The sequence below is a fragment of the Coptis chinensis genome, unplaced genomic scaffold, assembly GCF_015680905.1.
Source record: "Coptis chinensis isolate HL-2020 unplaced genomic scaffold, ASM1568090v1 utg1828_pilon_pilon, whole genome shotgun sequence".
Classification (NCBI taxonomy): Eukaryota; Viridiplantae; Streptophyta; class Magnoliopsida; order Ranunculales; family Ranunculaceae; genus Coptis; species Coptis chinensis.
The window spans coordinates 94,388-114,176 of NW_028238117.1; the positions used below are offsets into that span (position 1 = coordinate 94,388).

Sequence of the window (19,789 nt, forward strand, 5' to 3'; positions counted from 1 at the left end):
TGGTCAGCCGGTGGAACTTAGACTGGCTGGAATGTACGACAACATGATGCCACAAGTGACTAAAGAAAAAGGGGAAAAGAAAAACATACGCTGTGAGTACTCTTGATATAGTATTTTGATGATGCCATCAGTGACTAGTGCAGACTAAAAAGAACTACTAAAAGTTATTTGAAGTCATCGAGAAACCAGAATTGTGACCATGGTATGTACTACTCAGACTAGTCTTTGGTGACAACAACTTCTATACAAATCCCAACCGATAAATATATTACTCAGACTGAATTTTGGGATAACAATTTATACAAATCTCAATCGATATGCCGTCTACATCTTATTATATCTGTGTCTCTCCTAGCAAAACACAATGTCACAACCAACATAAAGGGAAAGGGATCTGCCCACATCACCACCTGCAGTATTAGATAAGACGCAGACACGCAGTATATATTCGGTCCTTATCCTCCTTCCAGATGACTCAGTTCGATGGTAGATATCTCATGCCACGTTCAGAATGACCTTTTATCTACTGAATGAATGCCATCTCCGGGATTTGGTTCTTGTGTGGTAAACAAGTTTGGGTACGAAAAATAGGGGTCATCCTCTAGTGATGTCAAACGTTGAGGCTGGTGATTAGTAGACTCATGTTTCAGAACTGGATTATCATTAGAATTTGATTCAACTTCAGTTTTGGGTTCCTCATATATAGAAGGTTTTGGTGTTTCTGATTCTAGGTTAAGGCCGTGACTTGGGTGGGTATCCAATGAGTATGAGGTGCTATTTATACCATTAAATGACTTCCGATGATCAAACCATGGTGTTCCCCCAGCAGCGGACTGATCGAGATTTTGGGTACTGAATACCTCTTCACTTCCCTCTGATGCGTTCTCATGTCTTTTCCTGATGAGCTCAGTGATTCTGACCTGCGCGAGCCTTGCTGCAGAGCGGGCTGCATCTGCTGCACGTTCTGCAGACTCGGCAGCAGCATGGGCAGCAGCTAAGACATCCTGCAAATCTACATCCACTCCAGTTTTGGTTTTTGAAATGGATATGGGCTGCTCAGTATGCCTCGCAGAAACTGATGCAGAAGATAAAGCTGGGGAAGAAACAAATGGCAAGAACTGTTTGTCTTCTCTTTCACTGACCAGACTGTTGGGTGACCCCTGTGGCGTAGCACCAACCTGCTCTGGCATAGATGACACGGACTGTATGACTGCTTCATGAAGAATTTTCTCATTGCCCCCAGAAGATTTTGTAGGTTCATGGTCAAATTCAGATGGTAAAGGGGCTTGTGCTGGAAATGTTTCTGAGGCTGAAGTACCAAACATTGGTTGTACTGACACCTTTGGAACTTCCGGAAAATCTAATGTGTCCAACTCTGAATCTGAATCAGATTGTATATTTGATACTCCAGCACTTGCAGAGTAGACGGTCGCATCATGTTTCTCAAAGGGAAGAGGTATTTTAGATGAACTATCAAACTGGGTTGGACCATTCTACACGGAGGAGTGAAACATCAGCTGAAAAGACAAGTAATATCATGTCAAATTAAGCAGAAAATGTATGACTTACCAATAGATCTTCATGTGACTTAAAAAACTCGGTTTCAGATGCAGCTGGATCCCAATCTAATTCATGTTCTTCAGCGATTTCCTTCAGCAACTTCAGTTTCACTTCAGCTGGAGGGGCACGAACTGATAGCAGCTCAATGAGCTACAAAAATCACCAAACACAAGAAGTTTCATCGTATCAAAGGAAAACTGTCAGAAAGCATAAAAAAATATCCATACAACTCTGTTCACATTGCAAGTGGTATTAGTAAAACCTGGCGATTGACACCACAGTCCGGCATGAGTTCAGTTGCAGCTGCGATGAACTCTTTTCCATATTTTGAAGCAAATAGCATCTGAACTTGCTGTAGTTCCGGCAAGTCTGCACATCTTGGTGCAGCAAAACACACACTTGAAATTGCTTCTTTCAGGTCCAGAGGGCATTCCCTGGTCATTTTCGCATTTGTTAGATACTTATCCTGATTGTATAACTAAGTCATAAGTAAACTAATAAACAACAAAAGCAATTCATGTTCCTTTTATTCACTAGCCATACACATTGGTCGGGAAGAAATTACTGGCGTAACAACAACAGAATCAAATATCAGTTCTGAACATGTATAATAATGTATATAAGAGCAAGTCCAATGGGGGGCTATATGGGCTGCTAAAGGCAAATATAGCACCCCAACCACAAAAATGTCATTCCAATGGGGCTACTAAAAGGGTCTTAAATTTGGAAGGAGTCAAAAACCCAGCCAAAGTTAACACCTTCGCTAGCAGCTGCTATAATAAATTCGGGAGACAGACGGCATAGTTTCTACCGTCCGTGTGTTAAATTTCGACAGACGGCAGAAACTGTGTCATCTGTCCAAAAAAAATTAGACGGACAGCAGAAACTATGTCGTCCATATCATTTATCCCTTCAAAACAGAAAACACAATTGTATTGGTTTTTTTATTTTGGGGAGCCCAATTTAACAGCTCTCCATTGGACTTGCTCTAACAGAAACAACCAATTAAGGTCTATATTAACAATACATGTCAACTAGAGGATAAATTTAGAGTAGTAACCTCTGAGTTTCAATAATAGGGAGGCGAACGGCAATAAGCTCACAATATAGCTCAATAATCTCTTGTGCTGCCATCATGTTCTCCTCCCGTACAATATGCTCCACCTGAAATAAAATTTTAATCAACCTCTCGAATCATTATAGTGAATGTAAACGCAATAATAATATATATACTGCATGTGCCGACTAGAAAAGTCGGTAAAACCTTTAGGTGATGATACCAGAGGTCTGGGGCTCGAACCCCACCAGTTACTGATCTCATTTAAAACAGGCTTACCCGAATGCGAGCAGTAGCTTCTTGGCCAGTTTGAAGAAGCTTAGAAATGTCTCTTCTCATTTGCTTAATCTGAATCTCTCTCCGGTTTCTCAATAACTTAATCCGTGGAATTGTCAGCTTAAGTAAAGTTTTACTGAATTTTTCACAGACAAAAAACAAACAATAAATAATTGGTAAAGCCTAGTGAAAGCAATTAAACAATGGAAAGAAAGAGAAAATGGGTTTTACCACTTGGCTCCTTTGAATCCTTTACTGAAAAAAGCATCAAGCATCGACATTTTTTTGTTGTTGTTGATCAAATTGAAGAAAATTGACTTGATTTTTTTCTAAATAAGAAAAAATCAAATCTTTTTTGTAGATAAATAAATAAATAATTAATTAATTGAAGATTAAAGAGACAAAGACAAGAAAGTGTACCTAATCGACACGTAACCAACACGGCCAACACACACAACTTCGAGGCCAAGGAAGCTGGCTGTTTACATATTACGCAGCAGAAAAACTAGTAATTAATATTTTACTTTTTTAACACGAATTGATTTGGAAACTAGTATTATCCACCCCCTTTGGCTAAGTCCAATGGTGCGGCAAAACATCAAATTTCACGTAAAATGTGATGCAATGGTACGTTAAAATGTTATACCGTCAATGCAATTTTTATAAATTTCTCTATTTATGCAGTCAATTTTAATAATATAGCGTATGCTCTGTACGCCATAGCTAGTGGTGGCCAGCAAAAAAAATCCAAATAACTTTGCACGCCATTGTCAGTGGCGGTTAGAAATTTGATTTAATTCAATTAATAACCTACACGCCACTCCCAATGGCGGTTAGAATTCAATTATTATTTTCCACCGGCCACTCCCAATAGCGTAATTTATGCAATTACCATTCTATCCTACCCTTTTAAATAACAAAAGTGGATATTATTGTTGCACGCCAATATCACTGGCGGGTGAAGAACCAAACCATTGGGTTTGATTTCGCTATCCCAATAACGGTATCCACTGTGCTATTGTGGTTTGGTGTTTTGCTGCACCAAACCATTGGACTTAGCCTTAGAGCATTCCCAATGCAGGTGGTTTTGGGGGGTTTGTGACTATAGTCACTGGTTTTTGTGAAAAAGGGCGGTTCAATGCAGAGGTGAAAAACTGGTGACTATTTTCCCCATTTGAAATGAAGGTGAAACCTTCCAATCGAGATAATGGTGACTTGTTAACCGGATGGGATGTTGGATTCCATCTCGCGGTGTGTGTGTTTTTTTTAAATGGGTTTTTTTGACGAAATGTTTTATTCCGCCTGCATGATTTTTTGACTTTTTTTCGGGTTTTTTTTTAAATTTCGGGCCGGGATGTTTTATTCCGCTCGAACGTTTTTTCGATTTTTTTTACGCTCGACGGAATCTAACATTCCGTCCAAGATTAATATTCACTTTTGCAACAGCTTCACCTTGCTTTTCACCGTTTTGGTGAAAAGATGGGGAATAAGTGCCTACGTGGAAGTGATAAGAGCATTCCCAATGCAAGTGAAAAAGAGGGAGATGTGAAAATTTTCACCTCATTTTGGTGCAAAACCAGTGCCCAATGCAGAGGTGAAAAAGATGGTGACTATTTTCCCAAGTCATTCCCAGGATGAAACTTCCAACCATGATAGTGGCTGACTTGTGAATTTCGGACGGGATGTTGGATTCCGTCTCGTGTGTGTGTGTGTTTTTTTTTTTTTAAATCGGTTTTTTTTCGGACGGAATGTTTCATTCCGTCTCGCGTTTTTTTTTTTTTTTTTTTTTTTTTAACTTCAAACGGAATATTACATTCCGTCTCGATAAAAAAACCTCCAGACGGAATCCAACATCCCGTCTAATTTTTTTTTCCACCTTTACATTGCGCAGCTTCACCTTACTTTTCACCAAAACGGCGATAAAAAGGGGAAAAACTGCCTACGTTGAGGTGATAAGAGGGGGAAAAAATTCACCTGCATTGGAAATACTCTCAAGATAAATATTCCATTGTCTCAATCTCAAACTATTGTTCACATGACCACCTTATAACTTCCCCACCTGAAAATAGCAATCTCTATCCCCATCTATACCTAATAAAGTAATCCACGTCAGCCATTTTGCTATTTTCTCGTATAAAACTGGCGCCAACTTCATTTCACTTCACTCCACTTCTCACTTCTCACTTCTCATTTGACACTTCCTCATTCTCTATCTCTCTCTCTCTCTCTCTCTTCTGCGATCATGGTGTTCCAAAGGAGTCTATTGAAGAAGACGTTGGAATCAAAGAACAAGTTTTTTGTAGATTCTCATCGGTTTCTGCTCCAAAGATTCCACCTTTTGATTACGAACCGAAAAAGTACAATGGCCCATCAGCTGATCAAGTTTTTGAGAAGCGGAAAAAGTTTCTTGGGCCTTCTTTGTTTCATTACTATCAGAAACCTGTAAGCATTTTGCTAAAAAAAGATACTTTTTTTGTTAGTTTAGAACAATGTCTTTCAATTGAGTGTTCATCTTTATGTTTTCTCCCTTGATTTGTCTGTTGATACTGAAAATGTAGGTTCTTGAAGATTTGTGGATTGAGATTGAGGTTTTTATTGCTCTTGATTCACAATGCTGGTAGAATTGAAATGGTTATGGTTCACAATGAAATAGTGGGTGCCCACAATTGTTTCAATTTGGTCTGGATTGTTATTTTGTGTTGCATTAAGGATTAATTAACAGCTCAAGTGAATCTGCATACATGTACAGTTTTATTCTCATTGTTATTTTATTGATTTGTTATGGTTAGGGAAAGGGAAAGGGCAAATAGATATATGTTGGTTTTGAAATGATTTGCCAATGGATGATTGAGTAGTTGAAGTAAGCAAATTTTATTTTATTACACTGGACCTATCTGTTTATATTATAAAGGAGAGGGAAAAAAAAGATTGCATCCTAAGGCAGTGGACAACTCTAGCCCTTTGAAAACCAGAAGACAAGTGGGACTAGTGGCTATTGGGTAGGAACAGAGGAGTGCAATAAGATTTTTCTAAGAGGTCAAAGGTCAACTACTCTATTGTATTTATCTGATTACTTGTTTTGCTCAAAAAACCAATTATTATATTTATAGTATGAAATTTACATATTCATCGTAGATCTTGATTATGTACATCTAGTAATATTGCATCTTCATAGAAATTTCAATGTTGACTAGGAATTAAGTACAAAACCCACATTTCCTTGTATGAGTTCCTTTGACATTGTTTATGGTTCTTTCAACATGTACAGCTCAATATCGTTGAAGGAAAGATGCAGTATTTGTTTGACGATACTGGGAAGCGTTATCTCGATGCATTTGCTGGAATTGTTACTGTGTCCTGTGGGCACTGCCATCCAGAAATTGTGAATGCTGTCGTGGAGCAAAGCAACCTTCTCCAACATGCCACAACTATATATTTGCACCATGCTATCGCTGATTTTGCCGAAGCATTGGCTTCAAAGATGCCTGGAAACCTGAAGGTGAACCTCATTTGGATCTTTATATAGTTAGGATTAGCTAAATTTCCATATTCTAAAACTAGACGATAGGATCGTGCCTTACAATCTGCATAGGATCCAAGGCATTCTGCAATACTTATGCAACACCACCCTTTCCAGTTTCCAAAAGCAAAACAACTTTTCCCTCTAAGCCCTTTATTTCCCCAATAAATTCTTCTAAGGATTTTGAACATTTTGTTCTAGCGACTCATAAATTTAAATAAGGGAACACTTTTAGTGTTGATTGATGATTTGATAATAGTCCTTTGTCACATTGCCACTCACATAATATGTTTTTCCATAGATTTTTTGGTTCGAAAATGTTAGCTGTCAATGCACAAACCAGCTATCAATAAAATCACCATCTTTTTTCAAACAATATATGCGTTTAATAATTATATTTCAAGAACTATTCTAGACACAATACCACTAATTCACCTGGGAGAAGTTCAGGTTGTATACTTTGTCAATTCTGGAACTGAAGCAAATGAACTTGCAATGTTGATGGCGCGGTTATATACTGGTAATCTTGGTATGATTGCCTTGAGAAATGCATACCATGGTGGAAGTGCAGGAACCATGGGATTGACAGCTCTAAGCACTTGGAAGTACCCAATACCAGAGGTTTGTATTTTCTAATCTATGCGGCTATTCCTTTGCTTTTTTGGTGTATGAAATGCACAGTTGACTAAGATAGTTTATGAATGTACCTCCTAAAGACAACTGCTATTACCTCTCAGCTATATACTCTCTGAAATTTGTGCAGGGTGAAATTCATCATGTCATAAATCCGGATCCTTATCGTGGAGTTTTTGGCTCTGATGCGAACAGCTACGCCAAAGATGTTGAAGACCACATTAACTATGGTAGTTCGGGGAGAGTTGCAGGGTTTATTGCAGAAACTATTCAGGTGGGAGTTGATTGTTTGCAATAAGAACTAGTTTTAGCCTTTATCATTATGCTGATGGGGACATTGATAATTTACTTTGCTAATAATTTTTCTCTTCATGTATACTTCAGGGAGTTGGAGGAGGAGTTGAACTTGCTCCTGGATACTTGAAACTGGTGTATGAAGTTGTGCGTAAGGCAGGTGGTGTCTGCATAGCTGATGAAGTACAAACCGGATTTGGTCGTACAGGAAGCCATTACTGGGGATTTGAAACACAAAATGTCATTCCTGACATTGTCACCATGGCAAAGGTTTGAGTCTCAACTCTTTCCGACAAAGGCATCAAATTTTCGTTTTACAAGTGTTTATTTTAAAAGCCCTTGTATTTAACTAAAGGAACATCCAGTCTTTGGCATCTCTTTATTACAGCAGTGGGCCCTTTTTAACAACATATATTTTTTGAATTTCCATTAATTGTTCTGTACAGGGCATTGGCAATGGCTTACCATTGGGAGCTGTTGTGACAACTCCTGAAATAGCAAATGTATTGGCTCAGAAAATTCTGTTCAACACTTTTGGTGGGAACCCTGTATGTTCTGCTGGTGGACTTGCAGTGCTTAGGGTTATTGAAAAGGAAAAGCGCCAGGCACATTGTGCTGATGTTGGCTCTCATCTAATTGAGCGCTTGAAATCTCTTCAACAAAAACATGAAAGTAAGTTTTATCCTTTATTATTTCACCTCCCGAGGCATGCTATTTTTCCACTTGCTGGTTGGAATGGATAAAATGTTTACGTTGTTAGTTAAGGTTCATCATTGGTTATAATTATGTGATGACTCTGCTCATTTCTTGCAGCTATTGATGTCACTGATAGACGTCTAAGACATAATGTATTCGTTGAGTCTCATATTTTGCCTTGATCTTGTTTCTCAGTTATTGGAGATGTAAGAGGGAGAGGCTTAATGGTAGGGATAGAACTTGTGACTGATAGGAAAGAGAAGACACCTGCCAAAGCAGAAACAGCAGTTTTATTTGAAAAGCTTAGAGGTAGTATGTTCAGACTGACTAAATTTGAATTGGAACATGTTCTATCGTTGTTCATCCTTTTGACATATTTATTCGTCTTGCATTATGTATGTTTCGAAGAGCTGGGAGTGCTGGTTGGCAAAGGTGGCTTACATGGAAATGTTTTCAGAGTAAAACCACCCATGTGCTTCAACAAAGACGATGCTGGTAAATCCCATCTTACACACAGTCTATCTTAATATTTCTACCAGTGTTTTTCTGATTTTGACTCGGAATCTATGTGCAGATTTCTTGGTGGATGCATTGGACTATGCAATCTCTAAGATGTGAGGATTGGCAAATTCCAGAAGTTAGATTCTCATGAATAAAATCTTGTGCTGAGGTTTCATTTGAATATGTATCTGCTATGGAATTTCTTGCAAGATTAATCCTCTAGTGTGGTCCAGTGAAATGCATGTGTAAAGGTCTGAGTGTCTGACGTGGGAAATCAGGATACAGAATTATCTAAATGTTCTCAGCATTAGATATTTAGGTGGTGTGAAATCCTCCAATGGTATAAAATCACATGGCTTCCAATTTTATCAGAGAAATCTGTTGCGTAACCCAAATTTCTCTGATGGTCATTATCATTAAACAGCTACACGTATAGTGGCCCCACGCACCTTCAACTGGGGAGGAAAAGGCCGAACCTGGTGGTGTGTGTAACCCAAATTGAAGAAATGAAGCTAAATCTGAAGTGGCCTACATAGACGACTAGTTACTCTGTAAAAATTGTTCTGGAACCAGCTAACCACAAAAAGGTTGGGCAGCAGACGTGTTGGAAGAGTCTATAACAAATAATACATGGAATCACACTGGAGATAATCTAAAAGTTAGTAGTGAAAGCCTGAAAGGTAAAAACTGATCCTTCAAGAGAAAAAGAGTCTGTCAAAATAATTTAACTGAAACAAGTGCAATCTTATAGTGAGGCCATCTAACAGAATCAAAAGATTAATCTACAATTCTACACAACTATACACAGGGCCACGGGGAAGTCATGCTATCCTCATTGCAAAATGTGTATGTTAGTATGTTACTACCAAATTTATCACAATTGCGTTTCTTTCCATTTCTCAATTCCTTTTCGGTTTCACCATCTATTAAAAGCAGTACACAGAAGCAGTTTGGATAGGATGCTTGTATAGACTACCAGATTAGTAGGCATTCTGACTGCCTTGATACGTGTGCCTTCATGCAGAAAATAAAAACTGGTAGTGAAGTCAGGACAAAGAACAATTTCTTTTATTAAAACTCGAGAAAAGAAAAAGAATCATTTTTTTTTCTTTCATTTTTTTTCTCTTCTCTTCTATAGATGATATACACAATCGCATAATTGTTACAATGATACAATCAACCATGTTTCATTAAATTCTAACAATACCCGCAATTAGTGGCCTGGACTGTTCCTCAGAACAACTCACAACATCCTGCGTCTGATTCAGCAACAACTACTAATGTCCGCAATAAAGGAAAGCATAGCTGGGCTTGCCTGGGATCACTATACTCAAGTTGATAACCAATCAGGTTGCATCAGAAAATCACTATCCTCAAGTTGATAACCAATCAATTGATGGCATAAGGAAAGTATAGCTGGATTGGCTGGGATTGAATTCATCTGAGCATCTTCTGAAGATCAATCACTTGTTGCCGCTGCTCTGGTGGTAACGACCTCAACTGCTCCGGTGTCAGACTCTTTACTTGCTCCAGTAGGGCTGACTGCACTTCAGGTGCCAGCTGCAACAGTAACAACGTAAAAAATCTGACAGTATGGCACATATACACAAAATAAAATTTCTTTTAGTAAAAAAGAACAAAGACAATACAAGCACTAATCAGCCAAACATGAGATTGTATGAAGTAACACATCCTTCATATCACGGTTAATGCAGGACTTTGAGCAACTGCAGGTAGACTAAAGTAGTTCAGATATGCTTTGAGTGTAGTCATTCAGATTAATATTATCAAACCTCGACTGAAGTTGAGGTTCAGGTCTTACAGAGATGTATAGCAAATTTGCAATGAAGTAACAGTCCCATATATTTAAGATAGCACAAAGATAATACACACCATCAGCATGCAAGTGTGGAATCTAGTTTTCAAATTAATGTCAAATCAAATTTTCATGAGTTCACTTTTGACCCAGGTCGGTACAGTCTAAAGATAATAAAATTAATAGCAAAGAAGCAGTACCTGCAACATTTGGTCGTTGGAATTCTGCAACATTTGGTCGTTGGAATTCTGCAACATTTCAGGACTTGGCCCAGATTCACTTGCAGTATTTGTGTTCTGACTCACCATGGTACGCGTGGCGCTCCTTCCATCTTCTAACTTTGCTAGTTTGGATGGATGACGAGTCGGTTCCATATTATTACGAGTCATACCTGTTTGGCCCGGTACCCCCAAATGCAAGTTTGAATTACTTCCAGGGACCCATCTTGTTTCATTTGTTACTTCAGAAGATTTTTCAAAGTTGTTATTACCAATCTCTGGTAGCCCAAATGTTGTCATAGAATTTGACGAACCAGGCTGTTGCTGAACAGTTACAGAAGGGGAAAAGAATATAAATGACAGAAATAACTAAAACTCCCTGGACAACTGTGTCTACTGCAACTAAGTCCTTGTTTTGTAATGCAAAAGTTGTCGGAACAGAATCTGGGAAATCTAAGTCGGACTCTATGTTCGGAAAGGGTCCACTAGGAATAATGATAAAATGTTCCGTTACAAAAAGGATATGAAATTTCATCAAACTTTGCAACTAATTAGTACTTTCTTGCAAAATTTTACAAACCGTGACATGATTTAGGAGCAAAAGGTAAGGTCAACCCCCTGTAAATATTGGATCTAATGGACAAAAACCTACGTGTTGTTACACAATCTTTTGCAGTATCCAAGCAGGGCTAAATTGCTAAATTGTATAACAAGAATTCGAGAGGAGCGCTCCCCAGATGGGTTCACCAAAAATAGAACAGCAATTCTGCACTTTTTTTAAGTCAATACCTACTACGATCAGTACAATACACTAAAAAGTAGATATAATGTGTTCATTGCAATTTATATGAGCAGTTAATGTTTAAAAGAAAAGAGAAACTTCAAAAGTTCTCTTCATCCATTTTGTGCTTGGCTATTTTTTTTAATGCTTTTCTTTCCCATAGAAAACACTATTAGGGTACTAGAAGCCTAGCAGGCAGTGAAGCTATCTTAACTAAATCAATAGAACAAGTATCTCAACACCGTATGAAAAAAAGGAGAAGAAGGAAACATAACAAAAATAAAAAGTTCCATTGAGAATAATCTTTTCTTAACATTAAACAGAAGAGAAACAAGATACTAGTATATGAACAAGGACAACTACAATATTCTCTAACAGTAAAGTTTGGCACCTGAAAGTTCGGTTGTGATAATAGAGGACGAGGTATAAGTGAATGGTGAGTAGCGTGAGGGAAAACATTCTGAGTATTATTTGCAGCTCCTACAGGTCGAGGATTATGTAACAAAGGAGCTTGCATTTGCTGTTTCGGTGCACTTGATGATTCCAATGCTGGAGGCTGTGAATTAGTAAGAGGTTGTACAGATGGGACTGTCAAAACTCCAGGTTGGGATGGCATTGTCTGTGGGAAAGGTTGATTTTGCGCTTGCTGGGGATGCTGAATTCGAGGCTGTGTAGGAGCTTGCTGAAAGGGAAGGACTGAATGCTGATTATTCCTCGAAGCATTTTGAGGTTCGTGTAAACTTGGTATCATCCCTAGCTGCGTCTTATTCTGTGCTAGAGAAGATTGTACCGGAATTGGCGGAAGCCCTGCTAGCTTCAGATCCTGTACGCCATCCTGCGTTGGGGGCTGCAGGACTGAACTAGGCGACTGTCGAATATTTGACATCTGTAACTGCAACAGAGAGCGTTAAATTTTTATAAAGACATTATTTAAGTGGGCATCAAACAAAAGATGACAATAAAGATTGAGTACAAACCACTTGCGGAGATACCATCCCCAGCATTATCTGTGCCTGCAAAATCACAGGAACAAAGTTTTAGATTGCTACTCTGTATCACTACGAGATTAATAAACATTATGACAGAGTATACAGACAAAACAGACAGAAGAAGTATGAAAACATCGAATTTAAGGGTTTTGGAGCATGTGAAATTCCAAAAGGTACCTTAAGATCGAAAACAGGCATGTGTGTGATTGATACTTTGAAGTGGGAATTATTTGAAGGACCCACAACAAACTTCTTTTGATATATCATAAAGGAGACGGAGGAGTGTGTGCATGATTTGGTGGTAATGAAAAAATAAAATAAAATAGAAAAAGTGAGGGGATGGGGCAAAGAGAGTCGGATATTTAACTGCGACTGATGGTGGTGCCAAAACTACGGTTACTTGGGCTAGTGTATGGATAAGCTTCAAAGTTCCAGATGAGATGAGTCCTAAACCTCCTACAGTAATATTCACCTTATTCAGCATACTATAAACAAGAAGGGGTGTAAACAGGCTGACTTTGGTCTGCCCTTTGGCAATTCAATTTTCTGTAAAACCATATAATAACACAAAGGGGATTAAGGATCCCTCAAAACTTATTTAAAAGGGTCTCTCAATATCTATTTAAAGAAACATCAACAACAGACAACAACCTGAAAAAGCGCTTTTAGGAGCAATGGACATAACGAAAATAGTTGACGCGCCAGCTCCCTGTTTTGCGTAGTCATTACCTGTATGACTTAAATGTCAAAGCAGAACGAGAGGGTGATTTTATAAAAGCACACGAACAGAATATAAATTCCCACCTTCATCTCTGACATAATATCATACAATTGTTTCCTCGACATCTTAGCGAGATAAAGCGTCAAAGGATCACTGGCCAAACCAGACTGACTTTGCAAACCATTTTGCATTGAGCGCATACTATCAGCCTGCACACCTCCCAAAGCTCCTGCCATGACAGATGCAGCAGTAGAAGATAATGGGAGACCAATTGGCTGGTAGAGAGCAGAATCCCCAAGGATAGCAGGGCCACCTGATGATTTTTGAGCATCTGCTATATATCCATAATGAGCTTCCATGATTTGGTGATATACTGATATCAAGTTGAGCACAAATCAAATAAAGAAAAATAACAGAATAGTAATCTAACCAGTATTGGAAGTCAACCCTGGCCCTCCACGACCCTGAAAAAGAAGAAAAAACAAATGAGCACACCTTCGTTTTTGTTACTATAACTTAGCTAATAATGTTAAGTGCTTATGCTCGAATAATATCACTATGAAAAGGTTCTCTGAGTGTTTGTTTCCTCCCCTCAAATGATATCAGAGCAAAGAGACTATCCTCTAACTCAGTCTAAACATTTCAACAATCATATGAATACGAACAGCATTACAAAATTGTTCAAATTCATCAAGCATCATGACAAGTACAAAATCATATGGAATTGCATCATAGAAAAGAAAGTAAAAGTGAAGCGAGCATCAACCACAGTATACAAGAAAGTAAAACATGCATGAAAAAGCTAATAAGCTTTCAGGTATATACGCATAAAATTACCTGTTCACGGTTCCTGTCGGAGCCTTTGTCATTTTCAGCAAAATCAACTCGTAACTGACGTCCATTGATTTCATAACCCTGAAGATTACGGCGTGCACTTAGAGCTGTCTCTTCATCCTTATACTCACAGAACCCATAACCTTTAGGTTTACCAGTTTCTCTGTCAATGACTAATCTGAAACAAAAGATCGTGAATGAGAAACAACAACACCCTTTCACATTCTCATCTTTCACAATTCACAGTAGAGTGAACTAATTACCACTTATCGAAAAATATATTAGTCCATCAAATTGCAACTACAAACAAATTCTTTATCACTTTGAACCAAGCTCATTGTTTCAGTTAAATTTTCACTTCCACAAGTTAACAGAACAAAGCCAAATCAATAAAAAAAATTAAAAATGTTCCTATGCAATTGCATCCATTGAAATATTAAACCCCAAATCATAAATAACAGTTTACAAAAACAAAAAGTTAATTTCTTTATCGAATTCAAAGAAAAAGCAAGCCAACAAGACAGTGAATAAACAAAGAGAAAAAAAGGGCCCAGACCTGAAAGAAACAACGGGGCCAACTTCTTCACAGATTTGAATAAGCTGTTCTTCACTTGCATCATATGGTATGTTACCAACTGCACATATTCAAAACAAAAGTATATCTAAATATAAATCTGTAAATCAAGTTTAAAGAAAAAAAAAAAAAAAAAAAAAAAAGAGGCTATAGCTTAGTTTTTAGAGAGATAGGCGAGAAAGAAACGTACCAAAGACACAGCGATGTTGAGAAGGGTTGTTGGCCATCTATCATAAGTTGCCAAATGTTATTGCCCACATTCTTTCTTCTTCTTCTTCTTGGAAACAAAGAAAAAAAAGACAAAGTTTGGTTTTTTACTGTTTCTGTTCTTCTTTCGTCTTAAGTGAGAAAGAGAAATAATTAGGATGCGTATTTTTGTCTTAATTTCGGTTTAGTTTTTGCTATCTCGGGTTTAGGCATTTTTGTGAAATTGGCAAAAAATCTGCCCATAGAGTAGTGTTGAAAACTTTGAAATAAACAAGTTACAACTCTTTCAAAAAAAAAAAAAAAAAAAAAAAAAAAAATTCTCTTTTAGTTAGACTCCAAAACCATGTTTCCTTCTCATGTGCGAGGTAGGAAAAGTGTATTTATGTATTTATTAAGATCAAGTGTGTTCTATACTTCAATGCGTACTCTAGCAATCTAGCACGTGTCTGCTTCCGAAGCACTTTTGAAGTCGGGGTGTCATTTTTCACATGATGGAATTCTTGGTGAATGATCATTAATTCAATTAAATGACAACAACTTGATTATAGTTCATGTGTTGATGCTGAAACACCAACACTACTCACTTGGATAAATCAATTTTTGTGTGGTTTGATGGAGAATATGTAAGTTATATGGCTCTTTCACGTAATGCTCATAAGAGTATAAGTTCATCTTTCACAATGTTTAGAGCACTTGTTTGGGTGTTCCATTATATCTCTTTGATAATGTCACGACTTCACAAACCTATTATGAGAACGAACTTCACACAGGAATGTCGTTACTTCTCGATATTTATTTTTGTCTTTCAATATTTTTAGGACCCCTGTTCATTCAATTCTTGTGTATCATAAGTTGTTAACATAGTTGCTTTCCTCTAATTTTTTAAGCAAACTTTCTACTTATGTGTCTTCAGTAGTTGCATATTATTGAAACCACAAACAATCAAGAAGCAACATTTATCCGTTAGTTTATTCATGAGTGCATCGCAAACCATATATTACAAAGGCCGATTTGAAGAACTAAAAAGATATATGCTCTGAAGCAATTTCAAGGAGTCCATGGCGAATGAGTTGAGTGTGCCTCTAGTGATCATGGCCTTATATGCTAACCTCTAGCTATTCATTCCCTCCCACCACAACTGCTCCATTGATTATGGAGTCGTTCTTTCTAACCTTAGAAATTATGTGCTCTAAATGGAAAATAGAATCACGCTAGTGATATCACATTTATTCCTTCAAGAGTCGCTCTCTTGAATATCGAATACTAACTTTCCACCAAAAATAAAGATGTTAATTATCTGATTTTGGCAAAGGACAGCCACGAAACATCAAGATAACAACATCACCTTTCACCAATTCATTGCCTCTTCATCTATTGTTTGCTTCAGATTTAAATGTTTACCTTTCATCAATGTGTTGCTTATGTTCAGTACCATGTCATTGCCTATGTTTATTCTCGTTATCAAATACAATAGTTAGTATATATATGCACAATGCAGTCATAAGCAGGTAGTTCTCTACATTATATATACACCCAAACTAAAAGTTCAATTTTGTTTTTATTACATCTATCGTAAAACCGTGATTATAAGATCTTAATTTTCTATTTTTTTAGGAAATAATTGCAATAATCTTTCATATTTTTAAGGAAATAATAGCTATATATTCCAAATTGAAAGAGGTTTCCTTATGAATTTGTGGGGTAATTATGAGATCTTTCCTATTTAAAGATAGTTGATATTAATTTAAAGATAATCAACGTTTGCAATTGATGGACTCTCATAGTCTCATTAGAGCTTGCCAATCAAGTAGATATCAGTGTCACCACAACTCCATTAGAAAATGCCACATATGAGAGAGAAAATCCTTCCTGGGAGACTACACATTTGGTAGCAAAATTCCGAACACACACACATGAACACATCAACTACATCACAAATAATCTATGGAGGCACAAATTGTAACAAACAATATAATTCGAAGCATTAAATCTATTTCCTTTTAACTCTACCTTAATATTCAACTTGATTGCGTACTCTATCAGTCTATCCCATATTCCCATGCGTCCCATTTCCAATCCCCTATGAAGTTCAGGTATCGTTCAAGCAAAAGCCCCATTTCCACTTAAGGTTTTGGTCCAACACTTCACCTGATCGAATTCTTGTTACATTTTCATTAAATCAATCAAATCAAACCAACTTGATTATAGGCTCCCAACTCCTAACTCCCAAGTCATTTTTGTAGTGCTCCCAAAAGAGTTGTTTCCAAACTCCATATCGCTCCCAACTCCCAAGTCATTTCCGTAGTGCTCCCAAAAGAGTTGTTTCCAAGCTCCATATCACTCCCAAGTCCCAAGTCCTAACTTCATGAAATCATTTCACACTCCTTTACATCTTTATAGCTAGCTTTTTTTTCTCTTTTTTTGTCTCTCTCTCTTGGGCATCAAGTTTACGGTGCAATATTATATATATTTATTTTTTCTTCTTCTTTTTCTTCACTATACTTTTATCTCATTTTCAGTTGTTTTTTAGTTTTTGTTGAAACTAAAAGATATTATTATCTTAACTAGAATGGAAATAATGTTTAGGGGTGTTTGGATCCTATTTATTTATTGTCAATAAACATTTATTAGTAAAAAAATGTTTTTTGAAAAATTAAACATATTTGGTCTTTATATTTTTGTTGAAAAGAGTTTTTCGCACAAAAAACATTTATTGGTCCAAAAAACATGTTTTATGGTAAATAGCAAAAACTTATTTTTTAAGTTAAAAAATAGTTTTTTTTTGTTCACTTTCTCATCAGGCTCCAAAGGCATATGGATTGCCCATTAGTGAAAAATACCGAGATATGTTAAGATATTTCGAGAAATATTAGGAAATTTACTAGTTTGATAAAATATCTTTTAAGAAAAAATCTCAACCAAACATGTTTATTTAAAAATTGTTTTTAGAATAAATACTTTTTTCAGAAATTTTTTTTTTTTTTTAAAATGAGATCCAAACACCCACTTATGTTTATGATAATGTTTGTGTTAGTTTATGTTTATGTTGTAAATTGCAAATAATGTTTGTGTTTTAAAAAAAAAAAGAAAACTTAACATTACTAGCTAGAGAATTACCACCATTAACAATGACATTTAAATAGACGCGTTGAATTATATTTTTCATATTATAATTATATCAAAATTAACCAACATTGATTGTTCAAAATACATACATTTTTTTTTTTTTCAATTCTGCTAAGCACATAAAAAAAGATATGAACATTATTTGTTCATATCACTATTAGGATTTTCATTGGTAAAGAACACCAAGAAGAATTATCAAATACCATAATTTGAGAATGTTAAAGATTTGAATGTGAGAAGGTGACATTGAAAAGATATGTATGAACATTCATTTTTCACAACATTTTTACCATTACAGACATTTAAATGAACATTTATTTTTCATTTATAATTATCTAAATCCATATGAACATTATTTGTTCATATCACTATTAGATTTTCATGAACATTGATAAGATTTGAATATGAGGATTCATATGTATGAATTGAACATTCATTGTTCATACATTTAGTATAGTCCAACTATGAACAATGAATGTTCATATTTGAATTAGACTAGACTATGAACATTCATTGTTCATACACTTAATGGACTATGAACAATGAATGCTCATACTCCTATTGGACTATGAACATTCATTGTTCATACACTTTACATCAACCGAATAATGTTTATACTTTGCTATTTTTTAATTTCGATATCTGACCTTCATTTATTTGTTGAACTTACTCCAAGGGATGAAAAGCAAATCAAAGAACAAGCCAGCATGTTTGAAATCTACAACTAAGGGAAATAAGCCATCATCACTCCTACCAAGAAAAGGAAGAAAGAGTCCAGCAGCAAAGTAGTCCATAACAAAAAGAAAACAATTTTTAAGAAGAAGGCAGAACAGTTTCTAAGAAAAACAGTTTCTAATTAGATAATTCCCTATATATTCTGATTACTAGGCTTAATCACTATGCACTCTTTAACCGATTAGTTAGAGCTTAACGCTTAAACTGCACAACTTGCACCCACTTTCCTTTTTCCCAAAATTCCAATTTTCCGAAATTCCGACTTTGGCATAATAAATTGTAGAGGTGGACGTCACAAAATGTGGATGAAAATAAATATACATGCAGAACGAGTTTTAGGCCAACATGTAACCTTTTGAGAATTACCAATTTAGCGGTGTTCAGCATCTTTTTTTTTTTTTTTTTTTTTTGCATGGCAAGTATGGATTTTATGAATTGAGAGAAAAAATGTTACACAGTACATATGGAGTGTTTATAACATAGTTAAACAAAGTGCTAATAGGTCCTAAAAGGAGACTCTATTTAACCAAATCCGGTCTGTCGTGCCTCCTTGATCCATCTGGTAATCAGTTCCCAAGGCATATTTCCTCCGTTGAAGACCATGATTGATGCTTGAGAGTCTGAATAATTCAAGCCTTATTCTTCTGTAATTTAGCTCAAAAGCCTTTTCAAAACTGAGCACAATGGCAGCTGTGAAATTTGTAAGAACACCAAGACCTTGTGCAAGAACACCAACGACTTCTGCAGAGTGCGTGGTTCCTGAAGATGAGACCGGCACCTGCTGTCCTGCTCTACCGAGTACTGTCCCCTTTGATATGGATGCAACACAGTGTTGCCACCATCCACTTTCTGCATGTATCCAGCCTGAGTAGCCTGAGTGAAAGGTTGCTCTTTGAAAATATTTTGTTCTTGCATTTCCTGAGTTCCACCATAGAGCTGGCACTTCTATTTATATGTACTGCCTCCTTCAAGTTTCTGAAGCCAGATTGCTACTAAATATGCTAGACAACCATTGTCACATATATGGATTTGGCAGTTTGAACTAAATGTTTGCAAGCTTTCCCCTTCATTATTGTACATGCAAACATCTGGATGTCAGTCTTATACATACCTTTAGATTGCACTATGTCATCAACAAGAACCTTATTCTGACAATGTTTACTTGTTAAGCCTGTCAATCTCGGATGAATAGCTTTTCCCCAAACTAACTTACACCATGGCCGCTGGCCCCATTGCTAATCACTTCATGTG

General features: G+C 36.6%; 2 protein-coding genes across 5 annotated transcripts; one reads left to right on the plus strand and one right to left on the minus strand.

Annotated features, from left to right (window-relative positions):
* Positions 1-753: 753 nt before the first annotated feature.
* On the plus strand, positions 754-8,914 carry LOC147473748 (alanine--glyoxylate aminotransferase 2 homolog 1, mitochondrial-like). Its single transcript, XM_086587105.1, has 12 exons — positions 754-1,212; positions 1,256-1,456; positions 4,340-4,487; positions 5,007-5,335; positions 6,162-6,392; positions 6,864-7,034; positions 7,177-7,320; positions 7,431-7,610; positions 7,787-8,012; positions 8,232-8,345; positions 8,445-8,531; positions 8,611-8,914. The coding sequence occupies exons 1-12, from the start codon at positions 901-903 to the stop codon at positions 8,652-8,654; spliced, it is 2,187 nt and encodes a 728-aa protein (XP_086443231.1). The 5' UTR covers positions 754-900; the 3' UTR covers positions 8,655-8,914.
* Positions 8,915-9,578: 664 nt separating this feature from the next.
* On the minus strand, positions 9,579-14,867 carry LOC147473749 (cleavage stimulating factor 64-like). Of its 4 annotated transcripts, none has more exons than XM_086587061.1 (10): positions 14,661-14,867; positions 14,453-14,531; positions 13,900-14,074; positions 13,493-13,526; positions 13,146-13,396; positions 12,993-13,070; positions 12,330-12,365; positions 11,744-12,244; positions 10,554-10,889; positions 9,579-10,097 (listed from the first exon to the last, which is right to left on the minus strand). In XM_086587061.1, the coding sequence occupies exons 1-10, from the start codon at positions 14,695-14,697 to the stop codon at positions 9,975-9,977; spliced, it is 1,650 nt and encodes a 549-aa protein (XP_086443187.1). In that variant the 5' UTR covers positions 14,698-14,867; the 3' UTR covers positions 9,579-9,974. The 4 variants fall into 4 exon arrangements, with proteins under 4 accessions (XP_086443187.1, XP_086443188.1, XP_086443185.1 ...); XM_086587062.1 differs by having other exon boundaries at positions 10,554-10,895; positions 11,744-12,238; positions 14,661-14,864; XM_086587059.1 differs by having other exon boundaries at positions 10,554-10,895; positions 14,661-14,859.
* Positions 14,868-19,789: the final 4,922 nt, after the last annotated feature.